The following is a 24347-nucleotide window of genomic DNA, read 5'->3' on the forward strand; positions in this document are numbered from 1 at the left end:
TTTTGGTGTTTTTCACAAATAAATATTGAATTCATCTAACACATTTTTTCACTAACAAAGTACAATATGTCACGAGAAAACAATCTCAGAATCACTTGGATAGGTAAAAGCATTCCCAAGTTATTACCACATAAAGTGACACGTCAGATTTTGAAAAAAAATAAAATCGGCTTCGTCATCGAGGCCAAAATAGGCTCAGTCCTGAATGGTTTAAAAGGAATGAAACCAACGTCAATGAAGTTCTCTAAATCACCTTAGTTTATGACCATAAATGTAAATAATAAGAATACCACACGCTTTTTCTCCGCATCCGTTTTATTTACAAGTATATGTAATCTATTTGCAGTAAAATGGTTTGTTGTGCAAGTTTGTTACATTGCATATAGTTGTAGAGATCTTGTTGTATATAGAAGCTGAACACATTGCACTCAACATTTCAAGCAATGCTGCATACAGTGTCCTTCCTGACATAACCATGAATGGATCAATCCTGAAGGGAAAACAATACTTAATATAGTCTAGCAATAGAAAGGAGGTTTGGGATGTTCTTTCATTATATACAGACAAGTAAACTACCACGAAGGCTATGTTCACATCATGTTATATAAACATGTGCAGCGTATGTGACTGGAAAGCTCCTGATGCATATACCGAACGTAGCCATAGGCCCCCATTCATAGGACAAAAAGAGTTTATTTTTCGCCTATGTAGGGGTTGTCAGAATGCGCTCTCCTATACAGTGGGCCACCGCAAAAAAAAACAAAAAACATCTATATATTGTAGTTTTTTTTAATTTTGGCATTGTGGCCAACGTATGCCTCTGTGTGGCTATACAGAGGCATATGTCAGAGGTATACGTCGAGGAATACTCCCGATGTATACCTCAGACGTATAGCACTAACGCAATGTGAACATAGACTAATAAATACGGTGACATTTAATCTTATATTTGATTCTAAATTTCACAGACTGTTTACAGACATAAAAATATATATATATCTATAAATATACATTGTCTCGACAGGGTCTTTAGGATCTCAGACATACAACATGTGGAAATAAATTCTCCTCCCGATTACATCATCAAGATCTGTTTCCGGGAAAGGAATGGTGTCTGCGCATCACGCAGTGCCTGGGAAAAATCCTCCAGGGGCCATTCAGTGCATGGGGAAGAAAGCAGCTTCCCTCTGCGGATTAAATCACAAAGGTCCCGAATCATCTTGGTAATTTCTTCCCGATCTAGAGAAAACCGACACGTTATACAGATCAGAGACAAATACCATATAAAAACTGATGCAAACAACATGATGGGATGTAATGGACTGGTTGACAGTGAAGCTACACTTCTGCTTTGAATCCCATTTTTAACATGAAATTCTGCCATTTTTTATCATGTCACTCTTTTGGCCTCCGTCAAGGGGGGGGGGGGGGGAGGAGGAAGAAAGAAAGAGAGAGAAAGAGAGAGAGAAAAAGACGGTTATACTGCCACTCTTCAGCCTCCTGTCTTGTTTTGCACCCATAACATCAAGGGCACACCAACACACCACCAGGACATGAGCAGACACAGGGAGTCAGACACAGGGAGTCAGACACAGGCAGTCTCTTTATTTCCGGGGTTAAATAAAGAGAGACTTCCATCCTCTATAACCAGTGAAACCCCCTCATCACTAGCTGTGAGCAGGCCATGAGAGAAAGGGAAGGCCTGTTGGCCATCATGATCCACACGGAGAGCAGAGCCGGCTGCCAATTTGTGGACCTACGCCTTTCCCATCACTTCTCGGGTCACCCGCTCGCACGCTACAGGAATGTCTAGCAGAAGTTGGGATTTGAAAACCGTGCATAGATACTCACTGTGATATCGGTCTTTCTTCCACTGAGTTACCCAGAAACCACAGAGCTTCACATTTTTAAATATTAGTGCACTCTGAAATAAACAAAAGTAAAAAATGGTAAAGGTCGACTAATTGGATGAGTATCAACACGATCCATGGCTTCCATCTACAGCCAATAATAAGTAGAAATTAGTTTAGGGATTAAAGTTAGACTATGTAGAGTATGCCATGAAAGCCAGCAACATGCCGTAATACAAGAGAATGCAAATACCCCAGTATTTCATGTACAAGAGTATTCTGTTATTACATAACACTATAATACTCTATGCCCTCTGCTTGTATGTTAAAAAAAATTTGGGAGGCAGTTAATAGGTTGGGACTGCAAGGATATGTTTTCTTTAGCCCCTGGTGCGGTGGTAGAGGAGAGCACCTTATGTTTTAGCACAAAACATGAATTTGTTATATATTAGTCAAGTAGTAGATAAAAGTGGAGTTAAAGCATTCACAGAATTGCAGGAAGATTTTGCACTTGACAATAATGTGTTTTTTTTATTACGCACAGCTTAGACACGCACTGAAGGCATGAGTGTTGATGAAGCACTTTAGAGAAGAAGATTCTAAGTTCATTGAATCCCTAACAAAAATAAAATTGAAGAAAGGGTCAATGTCAAAGTTGTACACTATGCTTAAATTATACGTCCACTTTCAGTGAAAAACTATTAGGCTGGGTTCACACAACCTATTTTCAGGCGTAAACGAGGCGTATTATGCCTCGATTTACGCCTGAAAATAGGGCTACAATACGTCGGCAAACATCTGCCCATTCATTTGAATGGGTTTGCCGACGTATTGTGCAGACGACCTGTAATTTACGCGTCGTCGTTTGACAGCTGTCAAACGATGACTTGTAAATTGACTGCCTCGGCAAAGAAGTGCAGGACACTTCTTTGCAACGTAATTTGAGTCGTTCTTCATTGAAGTCAATGAAGAGCAGCTCAAGATTACAGGCGTCAAAGACGCCTCGCATAATACGAGGAGCAGCATTTACGTCTGAAACGACACAGCCGTTTTCTCCTGAAAACAGTCTGTCTTTTCAGACGTAAAAGCCTCTCATCGTGTGCACATACCCTTAGAGTGCAGGAGTGTGCACTATAATCTTGCTTCTAGCAGCAGCACACACTGTGTAAAGTCAGTGCTGATGGCAACTTATAGCTCTGTATAAGGAGACAAGAGCACCATGGCTCCTGTATCCAGAACGGCCGTTAGCACTATAGGATTCTATTCCCCTAGTGGCCGTTCTGGACACGGGAGCCATGGACACGAGCACGACGCTCTGTCTCCTATTGACGAGTTATGAGCAGCCGGCAACACAGACACAGTCCGCGCTGCTGCTTGAAGCAAGATAGCGAATTTAGAAATACGATTATAGCGCACACTCCTGCACTATAGTCTTTTTTCACTGAAAGTGGAGGTACACTTTAACACTCACAAAGCTTCGGCTATTCTGAATATTTATAAAAAATTGAATAGTGGTAATGTGGATATAACTCCTAAAATATTGAACGTGGTCTTAGCAACTTGTGCCCAACATATTTCAGGGTGTACTTCGGATATAAACACTACATATGGTCTATTATACTCCAAAAAGGCCCTAGATGTAGCAATAATGGTGCAGATATGATCCATGTTTTTAAGCATTAGGAGAGGGTAAGACAAACACTATAAGATATGTATCAGGTTATAATTCCTTTTAATGTAATTATATGTGTCATGAGCGATGATTTGGCTATTATAGGCTACCAAAATATTACGGACATTGGAACAGATTTACGATTAAAAATACGCCAGAATTCTGGTGCCCATGACCACATTTATTAACAGTTGTAGACACATTTTGTGCCTCATCCGACGTAGATGAGAAGTGTCTAACAAGATGCACCAAATTTATCATGCAGCATGCTCCATTTTCACTCATTTGTTGTATCTTCTGACTGCCTGGTCTAAGTTCACGCTGTATAAATCTTAGACAGCATTAGTAAATATGACAATGTCGTCACCCATTACATCTCCCACAGGGGTTGTTATTCAACTTCCCGATACTCTTGGCAAATGCGCCTACTTAAAAGTGTTGTCCAATTTAGAAAACTCATTTATTTCCCCTTTTAAGAAATTTCCCATATTTTAGCCAGAGTGGAGGGTGGTTGCAAAGAGAGTCTCTCTCACTGTAGGACCTGTACAGTCTTGCATTACACAGACAACAAACTGATGTAAATGGGCACAGTGTAATGCTTAGTTTCCCCTGTGGTTGCGCTGCAGAGAAATTGAACACTTACTGCCAGGTTTCCCCACAGGTACTAGCTGATTGATGGAGGCCCAGCAGGGGGAAACTTTGTGATCAATTTATTGTAAACCCTTCTAACAAGTAGGGTTTGTAGGAAAGTGGATAACCCCTTTAGCTAGAAGGATAAATCACAAGAAATTGAAAAAATGTGTTCCTAAACCTAAATTTCACTTTTAAAAGTTTAACGACAAGGGTAAAATGGAGAATTTAAATGCGTTAGAAGGTAGGAAGAGTATTGAGTGTATGCTGGACGAAATGGTTATAATAATTCCAGAGCTATAAATGTCATTATTAAAAATGGGAGAGTAGTGTAAAAGGTAAAAAGGGTGCAGGGGTTTTAATGACGTCTGCTGATTTATTTTAAATTTCTCTTTTTATTCACTGATTTGTTTTGTAAGAGACATAATAAAGCCTTGACAAAAAAAATAATTAAAATAAGTTTATCCTTATGATCCATTTCTGTCTTCCTCCCTCCAATTTCAATGTGTGCCCCCATATTCCAGAAACCCTTTTATTGTTAAAAATACAGCCATCCTGAACTTTATGAATACCTTTTATATACTTAAATGTTTCGATCATATCACCATGGCGATATGACTGATACTCAAACTCCAATGTGCTGCTGGAATAACAGATGAAGCGGTTATCAGCACTTCAGTATGAATAGCATTCCCTGATAGTAACAGTGAAAGAGAATAATTAACATTTTATCCAAAGAAGTATAAGGGCTTTTCTGCATGGAAAGGACAGACGGTAACAGCCAAGTTACAGTTCTATGCGTTCATGTTATGATACAAGGCAGATTAATAGGTTGCATAGAAGCAGCAGATTAGTTTAAACTTCTTCAGATGTAACAGCCACAGTGTGGCCGAAAAAAAACGCCAACATGCAGTTTTACCACAAATTTCAGTGCATTTTAAATTGATTGTAAGTGGGGCGTGGATTTTGCAGGCAAAAAAAACCCGCTAATTTGCAGTAACACCGTATGGCGGAGCACTTTTCGACCAGTGAGTTGCCCAGGTGACAAAAGTGTGGTATGCCGTAGCCAGGGAGTCACAGCCTGAAGCTTTGCTAGTGTACCCCTTAAAATGACAATAACCAGTGTTACTCCCAAAAGTGTTGTATGCAGAAAAGTAAATTCAAAAACAGTGGGCAAAGTGCTTCTATAGAATGGCCGAGTACTGAATCAGTAACATAGTTGCTATTTGCCATATTTCACGCAGTTTACACCAAAACCTGTTGCAAACTGCATGATAAATGTCGGCCTAAAACAATGCATACAGCATCCAGATATACAGTTGTAAGAAAAAGTAAGATAAAACCTTTTTGGAATTACCTGGATTTCTGCATTGATTACTATGTGGTCTGATTGTTATCTAAGTCACAATTATAGACAAACACAATCTAACGAATGTAGTGGTACTGAATTTAACAACCAGTAGATCCCCGTTTAGCAGCAATCACCTCCACCAAACATTTTTGAAACATTCCTCCCTGTAAATGTGTTTGTTCATCAATATTTTTGGGATGCCTTGTGTGCACAGCCCTCTTCAGGTCATGCCACAGCATCTCGATAGGGTTAGGGTCAGGACTCTGACTTGGCTATTCCAAAAAACACAAATCTTCTTTTTCAATCATTCTTTAGTTGATTTTCTTGTGTACTTTGGGTCATTGTCTTGTTGCATCACCTAACGTCTCTCCAGCTTGAGGTCATGGACAGCGGTCGCTACATTCCCCTGTGGATTTTTTTTTATATTCGTCTTTGAATATTCATTGTTCCCTGAATAATCGCATGGTGTCCAGGCCATCTGCCATGCTTTACAGTTGGGACGAGGTTTTGGTGTTGGTGTGCAGTTTGTTTGTTAGTTTTTTCTCTAAACATAGCGTTGTGCTTTTGTGCTAAAAAAGTTCCACTTTTCTCTCATCTGTCCATAGTATATCTTCCCAGGAGTAACGTGGAACGTACAGGCAAACTTAAGACAGGCCAGAATGTTTCTTTTTTTCATTCCTGGTGTCCATTAAAGCTATTCTTGTTCAGTGCTTTTGTAATAATGGACACATGAACAGAGATTTTTGCATTTTGTATAGAATTCAGCAGGTCTTTTGCAGTTACCCTTGGGTTCTCTCTCTCGTCTTTCAGGATTGATTGTTGTACTCTTGGAGTGATCAGGAGGCCCACTACTAGGGAAAGTAGCAACAGTCCAGATACTCCATTTGTAGACAATTTGTCTAGAAATGAATTTGCTAGGTCTTCAGCAATGCTTTTGTAGTTTTGTCCAGCTTTTTGTGTCTCTATAACATGTCTTCTGAAAGTTGTTTCCCTCAAGGCGTGATTAACAAATCTTTCTTGAGAAAAAGATGTGTGTAACCAGGCTTTGTGTGCTTTAATTTAATGGACAAAGCACCTGTGAAACCCACACTTGCAATCTCACTATGCGCTAAAAAACTGACACAAAATAAGCCAGACCAAAAGTGGTATAAGAGAAAAGTGACTAACATGTCATGCAAGATGCACCAAAATGATCATGCAGCATGCACCACTGTGATAACTTTGGCTCATTTTCTTGCAGTGACATGGGTGAATAAATTATTATTATTCACTGAAATTTGTGGAGTGCTGCAATTTCTTAAATTCATAGTTCCTAGGACCCTGTATCAAGGTTGACTAACACCTAGGAATAATTTATTTTTCAAAGTGCTACTGAATACAATACTCACCACTGGGATAGTAACTGGCTGCTTGGCCATTCCTCCATATGTCACCATTGTGCCACCATAACTAAAGAACAAATACTAGTTATTACATTCTGTTTAAAAAAATATTTTAAATTGACCACCAGTGCACAAAATATATTAAATTAGATATTTATAAAAAGTCATTTAAGATATTTTTTTTTAAAAACTTTAAAGTTACAGATTCAAATCCTTGGGCTGCACTACTGAGATATTATGATGGCAACATGTACTTTTCTGAATCCTATCAGCTACAGTCTTGCCGCTATTTAAGCGAGTTAGGATGTAGATATTGATTGTAGATGGTCTCCATAACAACACTGCAATCAGAAAGACATGTTGACACCAACATTTCTCAGTAGTGCAGCCTCAGGCTTTCTAAAGGTCCTATCTTAGCATACAACCAGAATAGCTTACTTTATATTTTGAATATACAATAATTATATTTGTCTATATCTTACGGTAGGTCTCAGTTAAGATCACTTTAGTGTCTTATTGGCTGAAAATTTTAGTGTAAAGAATTAGGGATGTCACGATACTAGAATTTGGACTTTGATACCCATACTTTGTGTAGTATTGCGATTTCGATACCAAAACGATACTTTGCCAACATTAAAAAAAAAAAAAGTTTTTCCATTTTCTGATGTGAGGCGCGTGGTGTGATGATGAATTTAACCTCCATGTGCCTCACATGAATAGTAATTCACCCCATGTTTCTCAGTCATAATGGGTTAATGTGTAAGGTACATGATGGGGTTAATTACTATTAATGTGAGGCACATGGAGATTAAATTCATCACACCTCGTGCCTCACATTAATAAGTGAAAGAAGTTTTAACTTGTGTATTTTTTTTAATATTACTTTATTTTTAAACTTTAATGTACTGGCATATATCAGATATATGCCAGTACATTAGCCTGTGTACGTATAGTACACAGGCAGTTGTTAGGACATATCTAAGTATGCCCTAACAGGAAATATGTAAGACAGCCCTAGTGTCCTTCAATAGACCCTGGGCTGTCTGCTCATATATGGTATGTCCATGCGCATCCCCCCTTCTCCTTTTCCCCTGAATGCTGCAGTCAGCTTTGATCGCAGCATTCAGGGGAATAACTGCATTGACGAGAGGTTTCTCTGATCTCCGCCGTTATAGAGCGGGGCTGCGGCAGTGTAATACAGCCATTGCCCCACTCTTGACATTAAGTGCGTGCGCGGTCAGCATGAGGAGATGCGGCCGGCGCTGCACTAATGAGCTGCAGTTCAGGCACAGAGGACAGAACATGGGGGTGTTTTGCAAAGCGCCCGCCATGTGCTGTATTCAGTGCCGCCGCTCATTAGTGCAGCGCTGGCCGCATCGCATCATCCTGACAGTGCGCTCGTCAGGACTCAGGAGCGGGGCAATATCTGTATCACACAGCCGCAGCACCGATTTCATACATTCATGTATTACAATACTGAGCTGTGCGACCGCACAGCTTAGTATCGAAATACATGAAACAACGGTATCGAACCGTTTGGGGATGCACGGTATCGAAGTTTCGATGCATCGTGCATCCCTATAAAGAATAACCTTTCTTTATCTGTCAACTACTAATAGCTCATCTGAACAGGTTTTTCTAGCCAAGAGACAATGAAAGTACAGAATAGGTCAATGTCTATCTCTTTAAACCATCATTTTATAGTATCTAAACAGAATCGGAAAGACATCTCAAAGAGAACCCCAATATAGGTAAGGTTTTACCAAGAGCAAAACAGATGAGAAATACCAGTCCTATGCCTAATGCACACGAGCATGCGGCATTTACGGACTGTCAACTGCATTTGCGGACCGTGCTCACAGTAATAAGAATAGGAGCACGGTCTGTAAATGCGAAAAATAGGACATGTCCTATTTTACGCGGCTCATTTCTACATCCCAGACACACACCCGTAAATATACGGGAAGGTGTCCGCGGCTGATAGAAATGAACGTGTCAGTATTTTATCCGCAATTACGGATCCGTAATTTGCGGATAATAACTACGGTTGTGTGCACGAGGCCGTAGGCTCTGTTAGAGCTTCAAGGGTTTGGTTAGCAGTTTCGGTCATTTTTTTTTTTTTTTACAAAATAGCGCGCCAAAATTATGGAAACCTTGTTGGAAACCCGAACCCATTAAAGTCGATGGATCCAGTGCTTCAGTTTTTCTTGTTGTTTTGCTCCAATGTAAAACAGAACACATATGTAAACATAACCTTATAGAAATTGGTCCGATTGGTCAGAAATGTATGTCTTTAAACCCAGCTTAAGGCCTCATGCACACGAACGTATTTTTTTCCTCCCGTAAATACTGGCGGAAATACGGGTCCTTTGTCACACGTATTCGACCCGTATTCCACCAGTATTTACGGACCCATGCCCGTAGATACGGGTCTGGTGTCACAGTATTCCACTCGTATTTACAGACCCGTTTTCTCTGCGCTAAACGGCAGCCCCTTCTCTCCATCAGTGCTGGAAAGAGAGAAGGGGCAGCCCTTTCGGGCAGTTTCCGCAGCGATTTAAAGTAAAAGAAGTTCATACGTACTGTTGTTTTGGTGACGCGTCCCTGTTTTGACATCCAGTCCGACCTCCCTGGATGACGAGGCAGTCCATGTGACCGCTGCAGAATGCGATTGGCTGCAGCGGTCACATGGGGTGAAACGTCATCCAGGGATGCCGAACTGGAGGAAGAAGCAGGTAAGTTAACTATTAATACTATTAACTATTCACTGCCGATCAGTTAACCCTTTCAGCACCCTGGACAGTGACTATCCCCTGACGTCGCCTAGCAACGCTCCCGTGATTACGGGAGCCCCATAGACTTCTATGGGCCTGCCCGTGCCGTTATTACGGCTTGAAATAGGACATGTTCCATATTTTTCAACGGCACGGGCACCTTCCTGTAAGCATACGAGAAGGTACCTGTGGCCAATAGAAGTCTATGGGCCCGTAATTACGGGCCGTAATTAGGGCTCGTAATTACGGGCGTTTTTACGTTCGTGTGCATGAGGCCTTAGACAAATGGTACAATTACAACTATGTCCTGATGCTATAGTATCCCAATAGTGTGGGTGGAGGTACTTACTCCAAATGACGTAACATTTCAGTTGTGCTTTTTCCACCAACACAGTTTAATGCCAATCGTGGACGGGGGCAATTCTGTAAGAGACAGATCAAAGACTATAGTATCTAAGAGTACCTGGAATTATACAAATTAGATTATGGAGATTTCTCTTACCCTAAATAGATCTTTCATTTCTGGCTTGCGTAGTTGTTCCTCTGTGATTACATGGTTAGCCCCTAAATCACGAAGTCTCTCAACCAAGCTTTGTAGATTTGACCTGCAGATTGGTTGATTAATTGATTGATTGAATGTCAGTTATTGTAATCTATGTTCATCATTTACCATAACGGTTTATTTCAGGATATCAAAAAGTTTTTATATTTTTATGCACAAACCTGTCTCGCACAACGTTAATGGTGGTGATACCCAAAGATGCTGCAATCTGTATAACAGCCTGACCCACACTGCTGTTACTGGCATTCTGTATTACTGAGTCGCCTGCGAAGAATGACAAAAGGAGGGATGAATTGCAAAAGCATTCTACAACCTACAGTTGGTTGTTCTATACATATAATCCAGCTCATTGCCATTTACCTGGCCTGAGGGTCTCATAATCAGAGAGCAGTCTGTATGCAGTGCAGGGGTTAACACTTAATGTTGCTGCGCCCACTATAGATATGTCACTTGGGACTCGCACTAGGGCCTCTTCACTGAATAAGCCCTCTGTACGCCATGTTCCTGTGGATAAATAGATTTTAAAAGTTAATTTGTAAAATATTTTTTCTTAATTTGTTTTTATGTTTTACAATTTCTTTGCAACGTGAAATTGAATGAAATAAAAAGGAATGAACGATATAAAACTGAAAGAAAATAGAGACTAAATGACACCGGTGACAATACTGTATATGTGCAGCAAGACATGAGTAAAATACAGTATGACAGGCCATTTTACTGCTTCTGGCATTTGAAGTATATACAGTAGGTATGAGGTGCCTGCGACTCAGCACAAGAACTCGCAGAGAAACGAGCAGTGAATACATGCAGCATTTTCGGTAACCGTACCAGGTTCCAATGATGTGGCTATGAAATACTGATTTCATTTCATGGCCTGCAGGTCATTGGATACAGTGTTCTCAAGAAATGTTGTGCATAAGTAAATTCAACGCATGCCCTTCCTCCACTGATGCAGTAAAACGTATCACTAATGCCAATGGGGCTTACCTGAGGGAAAGAAGGTACACTTAGATGTAGTGGAGATCTTTCTCAATACCACCTACAGATCCAGTGTCACATGGATCTATGGGTGACCACGTGGGCAGACTGAAGGTAGAAACAGCATGTCTTAATTATTACAATAGCCCTGCCTCCTTATATCGCTAAAGTCTTTGTATCTTCCTGATCAATAACTTCTTTTTTTATTTGTATAGTATTTGTATGTTGGTAGGTTCTACTTGTGTAAGGCTGCGTTTACACACTCACATTTCTGGCTCATTTTTAACCAATATTAATCTAGATTGGTGTGTGTAAATGGTTCAATTGATCTTATTGAAATCCATTTCATATACCAGAAAATGTATCTAACATGCTTAAAAGTGTTGGTTTGACAATCAACATTATCATCATAATTGTAGCGCGAAACGATCTGAAAGACAACTTCATTATAGGGAAAAGAAGGGTTTTGTAAAGATGACAAAAGACTCAAGACTCCTACTTTCCTGTAGAATTTGGCATATTGTAACCAAATATCTACGTGTAAACAGCCAACTCAGACCAGTCTGATATTGGTCTGGAAACAAACCAGCTCTGAGTTGGATGGAGTTGTAATACGGTATCCATAGTAATCTATGGGACCATACTGTACCTCTGCATACCTCTGATTTCCTACAAAGAAATACAAAAGTTTTCTTCTGTCGGATTCATACGGAGTCAGACCCAAAAAAATGGTGGCATGTTCTATCGGATGCAGTATTATGGAGGTATTCTCCCCTAAAAGCATTTCTTGTACGGAGCTAAGGACTGCATGTGCCACTGTACAGGCTCTGTTCACATTGGTCTGCCGTGTGCATTAGCCGTAACACTAGTGGCTCATTTATTTTCAGACAATGATTCTGAAATTATTCTTTCCTGAAATAGCTATTTTAACCCAAATTGTGTATGGGGGACAAGGCTTTTGCCATTTTAATGTTTTCCTTTATATTGGCTTTCACTAAAGGTCTGAACTCAAAAACATCAAGGTGGAGGAAAAATATACTGTGGCATAGAAACATGTCAATGCACTTGGAAAAACCTTATTTGGTCTTGGTCTGCGATAGTTAACCCTTTAATGACCAGCCTATTTGAAACCTTAATGAGCAAGCTGGTTTTTACTTTTTTCCATCGTCGCATTCCAAGAGCTATAACCTTTTTATTTTTGTGTCGACATAGCTGCATAAGGTCTCGTTTTTTGCGGGACAAGTTGTGTTTTTTTTAATAGCACCATTTTGGGATACATATAATTTATTGATTGAACTTTTATGAACTTTTTTGGGGGGGGGGGGGGGGGGGGGTGTAATAGAAAAAAACCCCAGCAATTTTGCTACACTTTTTTGGCGTCCTAAATTTACGCTGTTTACCGTGTGGTATAAATAACACAGTAACTTTATTCAGCGGGTTGTTACGATTCCAACGATACAAAATTTATATAGATTTTGTATGTTTTACTACTTTTACACAGTAAAATCTTTTTTTTCTACGAAATTATTTGTTTTTGTGTCTCCACATTTGAAGAGCCGTAAGTTTTTTATTTTTCCGCCGATGCAGCTGTATGAAGGCTTTTTTTTTCTGCAGGACGACTTGTAGTTTTTATTGGTACCTTTTTGATGTGTGTAAACGGTTCAATTGATCTTATTGAAATCCATTTCATATACCAGATGCCACTTTTTGATCACTTTATATCAAATTTTTTTTAAGGCAGGATTCACAGAAAACAATAATTTTGACATTGTTTCTTATTTTATTTTTTACAGCGTTCGCCGAGCGGGTTAAATAATGTAATAATGTATAGTTGGGGTCGTTAAGGATGCGGCGATACCAAATATGTGTAACTATTTTTTGTTTTTTTAATAATAAAGCAGTTTGTAAGGGGAAAAGTGGGTTTTTCATTTTTTTTTTACTTTTTTTTACTAGTTCCACTAGGGGATTTCACTATGTGATTGTCCGATCGCTATTATAATACACTGCAATACTTCTGTATCGCAGTGTATTACTGACTGTCCCCGTAAAATGGACAGGTATCTGCTAGGCCATGCTTCTGGCATGGCCTAGTAGGCATTAACTGGGGGCCTCCATTAGGCCCCCCGGCTGCCATAGAAGACACCGACACACTGCGATCAAACGCAGGGTGCCAGTGGGGTGAGAGAGGGAGGTCTCTCCTCCTCTCCAAAACCACTCAGATACGGAGCTCGCTATTGAGCGCTGCATCTGAAGGGTTAAACGAGCGAGATCGATATGGATATCGATCTCGCCCGTTCGAGCAGAGACGTAACGGCTCCCTGCTCTATTTATTTATTCTGATGCAGCGCCGTAAATAGGCTATTGCATCATAATAAAGACTGTTAGTGACCCCGTAAAAACACTATGGGGCGGTCACTAACGGGTTAAATAGCATTATTTATGTAAATAACAACATTATTGTTATTCAACAAAAAGCAAAGGAAGGTGAACTGCATTTGGCTTCCTAGTGTTCCCCCTGTCTTACCTACCTAGACCGGCATCCACTAGAATCACCCAATCACCAGGCCGCAATGAAGATACATGATTTCCAACTTCAGCTACCACACCTACTCCTTCATTTCCCCCTACCGATGGAAGTTGGGGTAGAAGAGCATAGGTCCCTGTAGAAGACATTAACAAAACATTCAACATAATCTTTAGTTAAAAGAAAATAATGTAAAAATACATAGATTTAGGTTATAGACATCAACGTGTTGTAATCATATGCAGGATATAGCTCATCCACACCTGGGAAGCTAGTCTAAGTGCATCCCCCACTGCACGTTTTGGTCGGAGATGCAGCTAAACATATCACAATAATCTCACTTTAAAGGGAACCTGTCACGTTGAAAAAACAATCCCATCTGCAGGCAGCTTGTTTGAAAGCAGGAGGAGCTGAACAGATTGATATAGTGCTTTGTGGGAAAATATTCAGCAAAACTTGTAATTTATTGATCTAAACTTCTGCTCAATCTGGGCTCAGGAGTCCAGGGGGTGGTCCTTATCAGTGATTGACATTCTTTCCTGTATAAGTCTACATAATGTTATAGTTGACAATCATTGAGTAGGACTGCCCATTCGTCTCCTGAGCCCCGAATGAGCAGAGGTTTAGATCCATAAATTATAAGTTATACTGCATGTTTTACCACAAAACTATTTATCTGCTCAGCTTCTCCGGTTCTATAACGTGCAGCCCGCAGATCAGACTGCATTTCCAACGTGACCGGTTCCCACTTAAAATTGAATATCCAAGATGAGCATCTGCCAGACACTTCGGTTGCTATTTATCTTTGTACTGAAAAGATAAAATATACTGTCTAACCTACTTTTCTGTCATTATCAGGTGTAATGTGAGGGATCTCTAGACATGGCACACTAATGACAAGTACTTTACATTTCACTAAACCTATTTAAAACAACTTTGTAAAACATCTCACCTTGAACCATGTTAATATCTGAAGGATTTATGGGGGCCGCCAGCATTTTAACTCTGACTTCATAATGAGTTGGAGAGGAGATTTCTATATTCTTCAAACTAGTGAAAAAAATAAGACAATATTACACACGGAGACACGGATGATGTGATCGATATTATTGTGTTCCTGTGTGTTAGAGACACACAGGACCCGCTCTCAGCAAAACAGCAGGTTCCTTCACTGACGGATTTGGCTGATAGAACGACACAGCTTCTGTCTAAAAAAAAAAAATCCATAAAAGCCAATTGAAAAAACCTTTGTAATTTCCAGTTGTACTTAAGAAAGGCTCATTTGCATAAATATAAAAATGCTCATAACTTGGCCAAAAATGCTCGTTTAAAAAAAAAAAAAAAGTTACTGTAATCTACATTGCAGCGCCGATCTGCTGCAATAAGAGATAGGGGTGTGAAAATCTGGTGACAGAGCCTCTTTAAGCAAACATGTAACACCATGGTATATTACAGCAATGTAAATCATTGTAGACAATTATGACTGTACATTAGCTAGCTTTCAGTGAAGCATAATGTATTTACAAGTTATGCCAGATAACACTATAGCCATTAAACAATACGGTGACTGATGGTCATAATGTCAGGTTGAATAACAAATCACAGAGATCATACGTTTAGATACAATGGCAACTTTTTACCCCTGGGGGCCCTTAGCACAATTTTTAATAAAGATCTATTGGATCTACTGACACGTCACATAGGTGAATATTCATTTTAATGTGGTTTTTGCTGCTGAAATACCCAGAGTTCAAATGTTGGCGCTGGGGGCGAAAAAAAGAGAACACCCTTATATTTCACCAACACCCTTTCAAATAAGTTCACCAAAGCTCTGGCCAAGAGATGTCTTAAGTGGGGCACACCCTCTATGATGTCATTATGCCCTAACAGGAAATATGGAAAATGTTTTCCAAGATTAGAAAAAGCAATTTAAAGAGGTTCTGTCACCACATTATAAGTGCCCTATCTCCTACATAAGGAGATCAGCGCTATAATGTAGGTGACAGCAGTGCTTTTTATTTAGAAAAACTATCTATTTTAAACAACTTTATTAGCTTTATGCTAATGAGTTTCTTAATGCCCAAGTGGGCGTGTTTTTACTTTCGACCAAGTGGGCGTTGTACAGAGTGTATGACGCTGACCAATTAGTGACCAGTCAGCGTCATTCACTCCTCTCCATTCATTTACACAGCAGCATCGCGTTCTTACTAGAACACGATGTGCAGCCACATACACAGAGATTAACGTTAATCAAGTGTCCTGATAATGAATACGCATGAAATCCAGCCTGGACGGACGTCATGTGTATTCAGAATCCTGACACTTCTGAATCTTTTCTGTGAGATTCCAGCAAGCCACACGTAATCTCGCGAGATTACGAGGTAAACGAGATTTCGTTTCCCTTGCTGGAAATCTCACAGAAAAAGATTCAGAAGTGTCAGGATTCTGAATACACATGATGTCCAGGCTGGAGGCCATGTGTATTCATTATCAGGACACTTAATTAACGTTAATGTCTGTGTATGTGGCTGCACATCGCGTTTTAGTAAGAACGCAATGCTGCTGTGTAAATGAATGGAGAGGAGTGCATGACGCTGACTGGTCAGCGTCATACACTCAGAGGTACAACGCCCACTTGGTCGAAAGTAAAAACACGCCCACTTGGGCATTAAGAAACTCATTAGCATAAACCAAAATCGCTAATAAAGTGGTAAAAATAGATTGTTTTTTTAAAAATAAAAAGCATTACTGTCACCTACATTATAGCGCAGATCTCCTTATGTAGGAGATAGGCCACTTATAATGTGGTGACAGAGCCTCTTTAAGGACAGCATTAGTAAAACTAAGTACAGCAATTATCCTGACATTTTCTGTACTACTAATAGTAGGCAATGTAAGGCCGGAAGACTTCCAAAAAAAAAGAAGCAGGTCTCCTGGGCACCGCGTCCTAACTAAAATACTTACCTCTCTTTATTTCTGCAGTCCACTTTACTTCTGGCACCACTGCAGACAACACCCAAATGTCGGGGATCTTTTTTTTAAAATTTTGGTGGGTGCCTTTGTTTACGGGTTCTGGTGTGTATTTGTTTAGGTAGTCTGGATTTATTTAGGAAGTCTGGTCTAGGTCTGTATTCATTTTGGGTTATGATGACGGGGGTCATATGCACAACTTTTGAATCAGATGCCTTAGGATGGGGGTGTGCCCTATATAAATAGGCGTGTCAGGTCCATATTTCACACAGAATAACCACCTCTGTAAATTGAAAGCTGAAGGCATGCCTGGAAGAAGTAAACCAGCCAAAAATGTTTGGTACACAACTTCCCTTGATCAGACAAGGAGAACTGAACTTTATTCAGAACAAAGAAACACACAAAGAAGACACATGCCCCTCCCTATAGATGTGGGACTTGCTTAAATCCCATTCGCTCCTCAGCTGTAAGTTTTCCTGTAGATTCTTCTGCACACTCCTCTTTGCATTCCAGGGGCGGTGTCTTCCAGAGGCGTGTTATGCAGGCTCTTTGTGCTCCATGAATCCAATCTCTTTGTGTAATATACTGAATATATATATATATATATATATATATATATATATATATATATATATATATATATATATATATATATGGATAATATTTTTCAAACAATATACATGGTAATGATCCCTGACAGGCGCACCTCTAAATAGATTGCGCCTTAGAATCTTCCTAGTGTCACTTCTCAAAAGTAGGCAAGTAGGATGTAATGTCTGGTCTAGACAACGATTTGACAGACATCTATGGATTTGCCCTTCATACGCGACACTATGGGCGAGATTTATCAATGTGCAAGGGAAAAGTGAAAGACGCATAAAAATAAGATACATACATAGATTGAATGGTGACCTAGGCAGTCCCTTGACTTCTCCATTCACCTTCATTGCAGAGTGACTCATGCAGGGAAACTACAGATTCTCCTCACAGAGATCCATCTGGTAGTGAGTCTTAAATGGACACTAACTAACACCTTATGCTAAACTAAATTAGTCCAGTTTAATCCATGCAAATTCTGTGTGAAGTTACTGTCACTAGGTGTCAACTTCTTCTAATCTGCATTTCTCTCCTGTCGTCAAACAAAATCCATCCCTTGTTACAGAGCAAAGGAGATGGCCAACAGGAAGTGTGTGTGTTTGTGTGTGTGTGTGTGTGTGTGTGTGTGTGTGTGTGGGGGGCGGGGTCTCTCTGCCAAAGAACACTCTAGTGCAGGGGTCTCAAACTCGGCAGGGTAAGTGGGCCGCATATAGAAAAAATGGGAAGTTGACGGGCCGCATTACTTTCAAATTTGATACAACACAAAATTATTGTTAATAAATTACTTATTTGAACTACTATAACACTATATTACTATAATAATAATAATACTACATTACTATGAAATTAATACATTACTATAATAATAGCGCTAGGTTTAAAATTTGAGATATTTCTCCACGTGCTTATTTCAACAATCTAGTTTTCCAATTTAAGTGTCGCTAAATGCAGTCCGGCGGCTCAGTTGACAGCGTTTGGCAGACACACATGTCAAGATTGGGCAGCCCCTTTTTAGATAGTGCCACTGTGCCCTCTGTGGGTGCTGCCGCAGTGCCCTCTGTGGATGCTGCCGCAGTCTTCTGTAGGTGCTGCCGCAGTGCCCTCTGTAGGTGCTGCCGCAGTGCCCTCTGTAGGTGCTGCCGCAGTGCCCTCTGTAGGTGCTGCCGCAGTGCCCTCTGTAGGTGCTGCCGCAGTGCCCCCTGTAGATGCTGCCGCAGTGCCCCCTGTAGATGTCCATATATGGACAGAGTCCCGGAGCAGAGCCTGTACTAGCGCTCTGCTCGGGACTCCGCTCTGGGGAAGACCCTGACACACTGTCCATATATGGACAGCGATGTCAGGGAATTCCACAGAGTCCCGGAGCAGAGCCTGTACTAGCGCTCTGCTCGGGACTCCGCTCTGGGAAAGACCCTGACACACTGTCCATAGATGGACAGCGATGTCAGGGAATTCCACAGAGTCCCGGAGCAGAGCCGATACTAGCGCTCTGCACGGGGCTCTGGGGAAGCCCCAGACATCGCTGTTCATATATGGACAGCGATGTCAGGGAATTCCAGAGTCTAGCGGCTCTGTGTGCCGCAGATGACAGCCCCATGGGCCGCATGCGGCCCGCGGGCCACGTGCTTGAGACCCCTGCTCTAGTGCCTTCACAATCTGCCCACAGAAAGCTATGGAGGAGGTGGGTGGAGCAAAATAAGAACACGCTGCCCATGCAAGTCTATGGGGAAGAGAGGGGAAAGCAGGAAGTGGGAGTAAGAGCAAAGAGACACGGACACACTTCCACTAAACCTAGCCTTCTTTTTAGTAAGGTGGCTCAACAGTCGCAATGTTCTGCATATTACGACTTTTGAGGCATTTGTGACTTTTCTATGCTAGAAAACTGGAATAATAAACTCTCCCCACTGTCTCTTTAGTCCCACCAATAGTTGACTCCCTCACAATTGCCCTTAAAAGGGATATACCAAGATCGACATATATGACCTATCCACAGGATAGGCGATAAATGTCTGATCGCTGAGGGACTGCACTGATCACAAAAACAATGGTCATGAGCCCTCCGTACATCCTCACTATACCCCCCCCTGCAGTGTGGAGGAGCTTGAATAGAGCGTCCGTCGAGCATGTGCCCTGAGAATCCTTTTGATCTCTATGGGGCTGACAAAAAAATCTGAGTGCTAAGCTTGGCTGTCTCAGTCAGTCCCATAGACGTTGAAAGAAGCAACACCATGCATGCTCGACCACCGCTCTATTCAAAGTTCTCCTTACCACTCATGCAGTGGTGAGGTAACGGGGTCTTGGGACACGTACTAGTAATGGTGGGTTCCCAGCGATCAGGCATTTATCACCTATTCTGTGGATAAGTGATAAATGTCGATCTTGGTACAACCGTTTTAAGACTCCCTACCAGTTAGATCTCCAGAAGGAGAATTAGTGCCTTCCAAAAGTATCTCAGTCAGTCAACGAGAACCCTATTCTGTACTGATGAGGAGCAACAATTCTAAAACAGTGCTCTCTACAGATGGGTGTTGACTAGTACAGTGGATACTCAGCTTGTAGTGGATACCACATTTGTAGTGGTAGTGCACAGTATTACTGCTTCATTAAATTCACTTGAATGGGAGGAAGCTGTAATTCTGTGCACCTCTGCTAAGAATGTGATGACAGTGGCGATACTACCACAGCATGAGGTGGTCCGTACACGCCCCCACCATATGCCCCCCGTTATGGCTGCTACAGCGGTAGCGACGCTACTACGGGGACGGAAACCGCCGAGCCTCTAACATTTATGGGCCGGGCGGCACTGGCACTCTCATGCCAGGTGGCGTAGCTAGCACCGGAGAGGGCCCCGGTGCGAGCGACAGCCACCCCCCTCTCGCAGTAATTGTACCTGCGTCTATAGCACGCAGGTACAAATACATGCATTAGAGCAGAATAGCCTTACAATGATGCTAATTATAGGGGGAAAATGACTTGCCCCGCCAATCAGTGCCTTTCAACGAGGCGCCGCTTGCGTCGTTCAACTCCTGCAGACCTGCTCAGAAGAGAGCAGATCTGCATTGCCACCGGACGGCAAGGGACATTATCTACAGTGGGGGCTCTATCTTCAGGGGGTGTCTATATGTGGGGATGTGGAGCACTATACTATATACAGGGGGAGCTACATGTAGGGCACTATCTACAGGGGTGCGCTATATGTGGGACACTAGATACAGGGGTGGGTTACCTGTGGGGCACTATCTACAGAGGGGCTATATGTAGGGCACTATCTACAGAGGGGCTATATGTAGGGCACTGTCTACAGAGGTGGGCTATATGTGGTACACTATATACAGGGGTAGGCTACCTGTGGGGCACTATTTACCGGGGGCTATATGTAGGGCACTGTCTACAGGGGTGGGCTATATGTAGGACACTATATACAGGGGGAGCTATATGTGAGGCACTATCTGGTGCTGTATACACGTATGAGCTTGGTTCTGGTGCTGTATACACGTATGAGCTTGTTCTGGTGCTGTATACACGTATGAGCTTGGTTCTGGTGCTATATACACGTATGAGCTTGGTTCTGGTGCTATATACACGTATGAGCTTGGTTCTGGTGCTGTATATATGTACTGAGCTTTGTTCTGGTGATGTATATATGTACTGAGCTTTGTTCTGGTGATGTATATATGTACTGAGCTTGGTTCTGGTGCTGTATTTACGTACTGAGCTTGGTACTGGGGCTGTATTTATGTACTGATCTTGGTTCTGGTATTGAATATATGTACTGACCTTGGTTCTGGTATTGTATATATGTATTGAGCTTGGCTCTCGTGCTATATTTATGTACTGAGCTTGGTTGTGGTACTGTATATATGTATCAGCTTGGTTCTGGAGCTGTAATTATATAGGATATATTTATAATAACAAAATTGCAGGGCAGATGGATAGGTTTTTAATTCAATCTATATTTAATGGGAACCAGTCTGGTAGTTTTAACCCCTTGAACAGCAACCATGCAGTAATACATGACCTGACAATATTTCCAAATGTATGTTTTTTTCAGATGCAGCAAAATCTATAAAATCAACTTTTAAAACGGCGCACACTATATGCTAATTAATTGGGGGGCTGTGTGCCACTATAAACAAGTGGGAGCTCTGTGGCACTATCTACTAGGGGGGCTGTACTGCACTATTTACAAGGGGTAGCGGCTGTGGCTCTATCTACAAGGGTCTGTGTGTGGCACAATCTACAGGGGTCTGTGTGTGGCACTATCTACAGGGGTCTGTGTGTGGCACTATCTACAGGGGGACGACGACTGTGTGGCACTATCTACTAAGTGGACGACGACTGTGTGGCACTATATACAAGGGAGGGGGGCTGTGTGGCACTATATAGAAGGGGGAGGTGGGAGCGCTATCTACAAGTGGGGCATGACACGGTCTACAGGCGGGGCTGTATAGCACTATCTACAGGGGGACTATTATAATGGGGCTGCAAGTGGCACCTGGTGAGGGGCCCAGTCAAGAGTTTGCTATGGGGCCCAGTCTTTCCTAGTTACGCCCCTGTGTGACGGCATTGTTGTTTTTATTTAGCTGTATAAGGAGCCTCACACACGAGCATGTTTGGTCCGTGATATACGGTCCGTGCGTCGGACGCATTTTCCAAACACAGTGCAGGGAGCCGGGCTCCTAGCGTCATAGTTATGTACGATGCCAGGAGTCCCTGCCTCTCCGTGGAACTACTGTCCCGTACTGAAAACATGATTACAGTACGGGACAGTTGTCCTGCAGAGAGGCAGGGACTCCTAGCATCGTATATAACTATGACGCTAGGTGCCCGGCTCCCTGCAGTGTGTTCGGTCCGGGAAAAAGCGGCAAACATGCGGTCCGCTCGTGTGTGAGGCTCCTAAGGAATGCAGCACTCACCGATGCGGCCGCCTCAAACAGCTGATTAGCGGGGATCGACTGTCACCGATTAGATATCGGAGGCCTATCCTGAGCACAGGCCATCAATTTTATCTCACCAGACAACCCCTTTAACCAGTCATGTATCAAGGCTCTAGAAAAGAGTCAGCATTGACTTACAGATTAGTTACCTATAGGCGGCACTATACATAGATTTCTTCCTACTGGAGGGCTATTTTTCATGCAGTTCTAAGTTGGGAATCACACAACAGTTGCATCATGCAATATGAGACGGACTACCTGCTTCTGACTGGGACCATACATGGAGTCATAGTCTAGCACCAGCCCGAACAATATACAACCATCATACAATTTATATTGATTTTTAATCGACCAGTCATTAGATTGGGCTGCGACTACCTGCATTTCAACGAGCATCCCGTACACAGGCCTATAGCCATGCCGTCTACTATACATTACAGTGTAATGAACCTGCACCTGACGGTTCCCTCATTTACTAGTTCGTATACTCATTCCCTGATTAGCAGGTTTCTTCTACAGATCAGTAAGGACCGCTAGTCCTACACATAGAGGTTGAGCGTGGGCACGCCCCTTCTTCCCAGCAGACACCGGGACGTCACGTTTTCCCCGTGTGTCCTTCCTCCCATGATGCCGTGCTGCTATAAGACACCGGGAGTCTGGGTCTTACCGTAGGACCTGTGTGGGTTCTCCGTGCTTTTCGTACACTAGACCCCGGGGTGCAGCTGTGCTAAGCTGGCGCCGAATCAGTCTCAATACCGGCCACATGTCTTCGACCTTCACTCGGGTACTGATACGTGACGCTTCGGTTTCACCCACTGCCTAACGCGTCAGGCATCGTACGGCCACGCCCACTGCTGAGTAAGCGCGATGTCGTGGTATAAAGGGCCAGTGTAGGATCATGGAGACACTTTTACCGAAAGGATGCTTTATGAACGTTTCTGAAGCCAAGCCGTCCAAAATTTGGAAATACATCCTCCCCCGTGCAAGACGCAACGAAAAGCTGCCACATAATTCACATACACTATATGTAGATTAAAATTTACCTCAGTGAACCTGTGGCTCTCGGGCTATAGCAAAACTACAACTCTCTCCATATCCTGGCAGCATGTGGCCTTGGGCTTCCATTATAAACTGCAGACATGAACAGAACATAAGATTATGTTCAGATGTGGTGAAATTGCGGTCCAGAATCTTGAAAACCCCATCCATGTGTAGCAGAAATCAGGGCATGTTGCAGATGTTTCTAGTCTACAGCATGCACGTTCTGTCATGAAAATACAGCAGATTTCACCCTTTGCAATGTAATTTCACATGTGGATTGTGCTGCGGATACACAACATAAACCGCGGCAGGCCAATGCATAAGGAACGCAGAAGCTACGCCACCATGGACTTTCCTTCTCACCTTCGCAAAATATTCCACCCACAATAAACCATACAATTGTCTTGTCAAAAAATTGTGGCAGCCACTAATTTCGGCTTAGAGAACGCAGGGAATTTTTTAGCCATGACAAATATATATATATATTATATTGTATTATTGCACTATTTTGGGGTACATATATCTTCAACATTTAAAGAGGCTCTGTTACCACATTATAAGTGCCCTATCTCCTATATAAGGAGATGGGCGCTATAATGTAGGTGACAGTAATGCTTTTTATTTAAAAAAACGATCTATTTTAAACCACTTTATGAGCGATTTTTAGCTTTATGCTAATGAGTTGCTTAATGCCCAAGTGGGCGTGTTTTACTTTAGACCAAGTGGGTGTTGTACAGAGGAGTGTATGACGCTAACCAATCAGCTTCATGCACTTCTCTCCATTCATTTACACTGCACTAGCGATATAGTTATATCGTTATGTGCAGCCACATACACAAGCCCTAACATTACTGCAGTGTCCTGATAATGAATATACATCACTACCAGCCTGGACGTCATGTTTATTCAGAATCCTGAATCCAGCCATATTTAATCATTGGCGGTGATGATCTCCGATCTCGACTGATGCCATGTGTGGGCGGCTGTCAATAATAGCCGTCCTCCCGCAAGGGATGGTGGGGGCACAGCTTTTTTGGCCATGTCATCACAATGACCTACATTTACGGCACTGGTTCTTAACA

General features: G+C 42.0%; 1 protein-coding gene across 2 annotated transcripts; it reads right to left on the reverse strand.

Moving 5' to 3' along the window:
- Positions 1 to 297: 297 nt before the first annotated feature.
- Positions 298 to 23069, reverse strand: MECR (mitochondrial trans-2-enoyl-CoA reductase). 2 transcript variants are annotated; one of them, XM_075853329.1, is made up of 10 exons: positions 22892 to 23069; positions 14676 to 14773; positions 13728 to 13859; positions 10582 to 10725; positions 10383 to 10485; positions 10162 to 10264; positions 10009 to 10082; positions 6892 to 6952; positions 1852 to 1924; positions 298 to 1239 (listed from the first exon to the last, which is right to left on the reverse strand). In XM_075853329.1, exons 1-10 carry the CDS (start codon positions 22987 to 22989, stop codon positions 1076 to 1078), a joined length of 1050 nt encoding a protein of 349 aa, XP_075709444.1. In that variant the 5' UTR covers positions 22990 to 23069; the 3' UTR covers positions 298 to 1075. The 2 variants fall into 2 exon arrangements, with proteins under 2 accessions (XP_075709444.1, XP_075709445.1); XM_075853330.1 differs by lacking the exon at positions 22892 to 23069 and adding an exon at positions 22603 to 22808.
- Between the last annotated feature and the right edge of the window lie 1278 nt (positions 23070 to 24347).

This window comes from Rhinoderma darwinii, chromosome 2 (genome assembly GCF_050947455.1).
Source record: "Rhinoderma darwinii isolate aRhiDar2 chromosome 2, aRhiDar2.hap1, whole genome shotgun sequence".
NCBI lineage: Eukaryota > Metazoa > Chordata > Amphibia > Anura > Rhinodermatidae > Rhinoderma > Rhinoderma darwinii.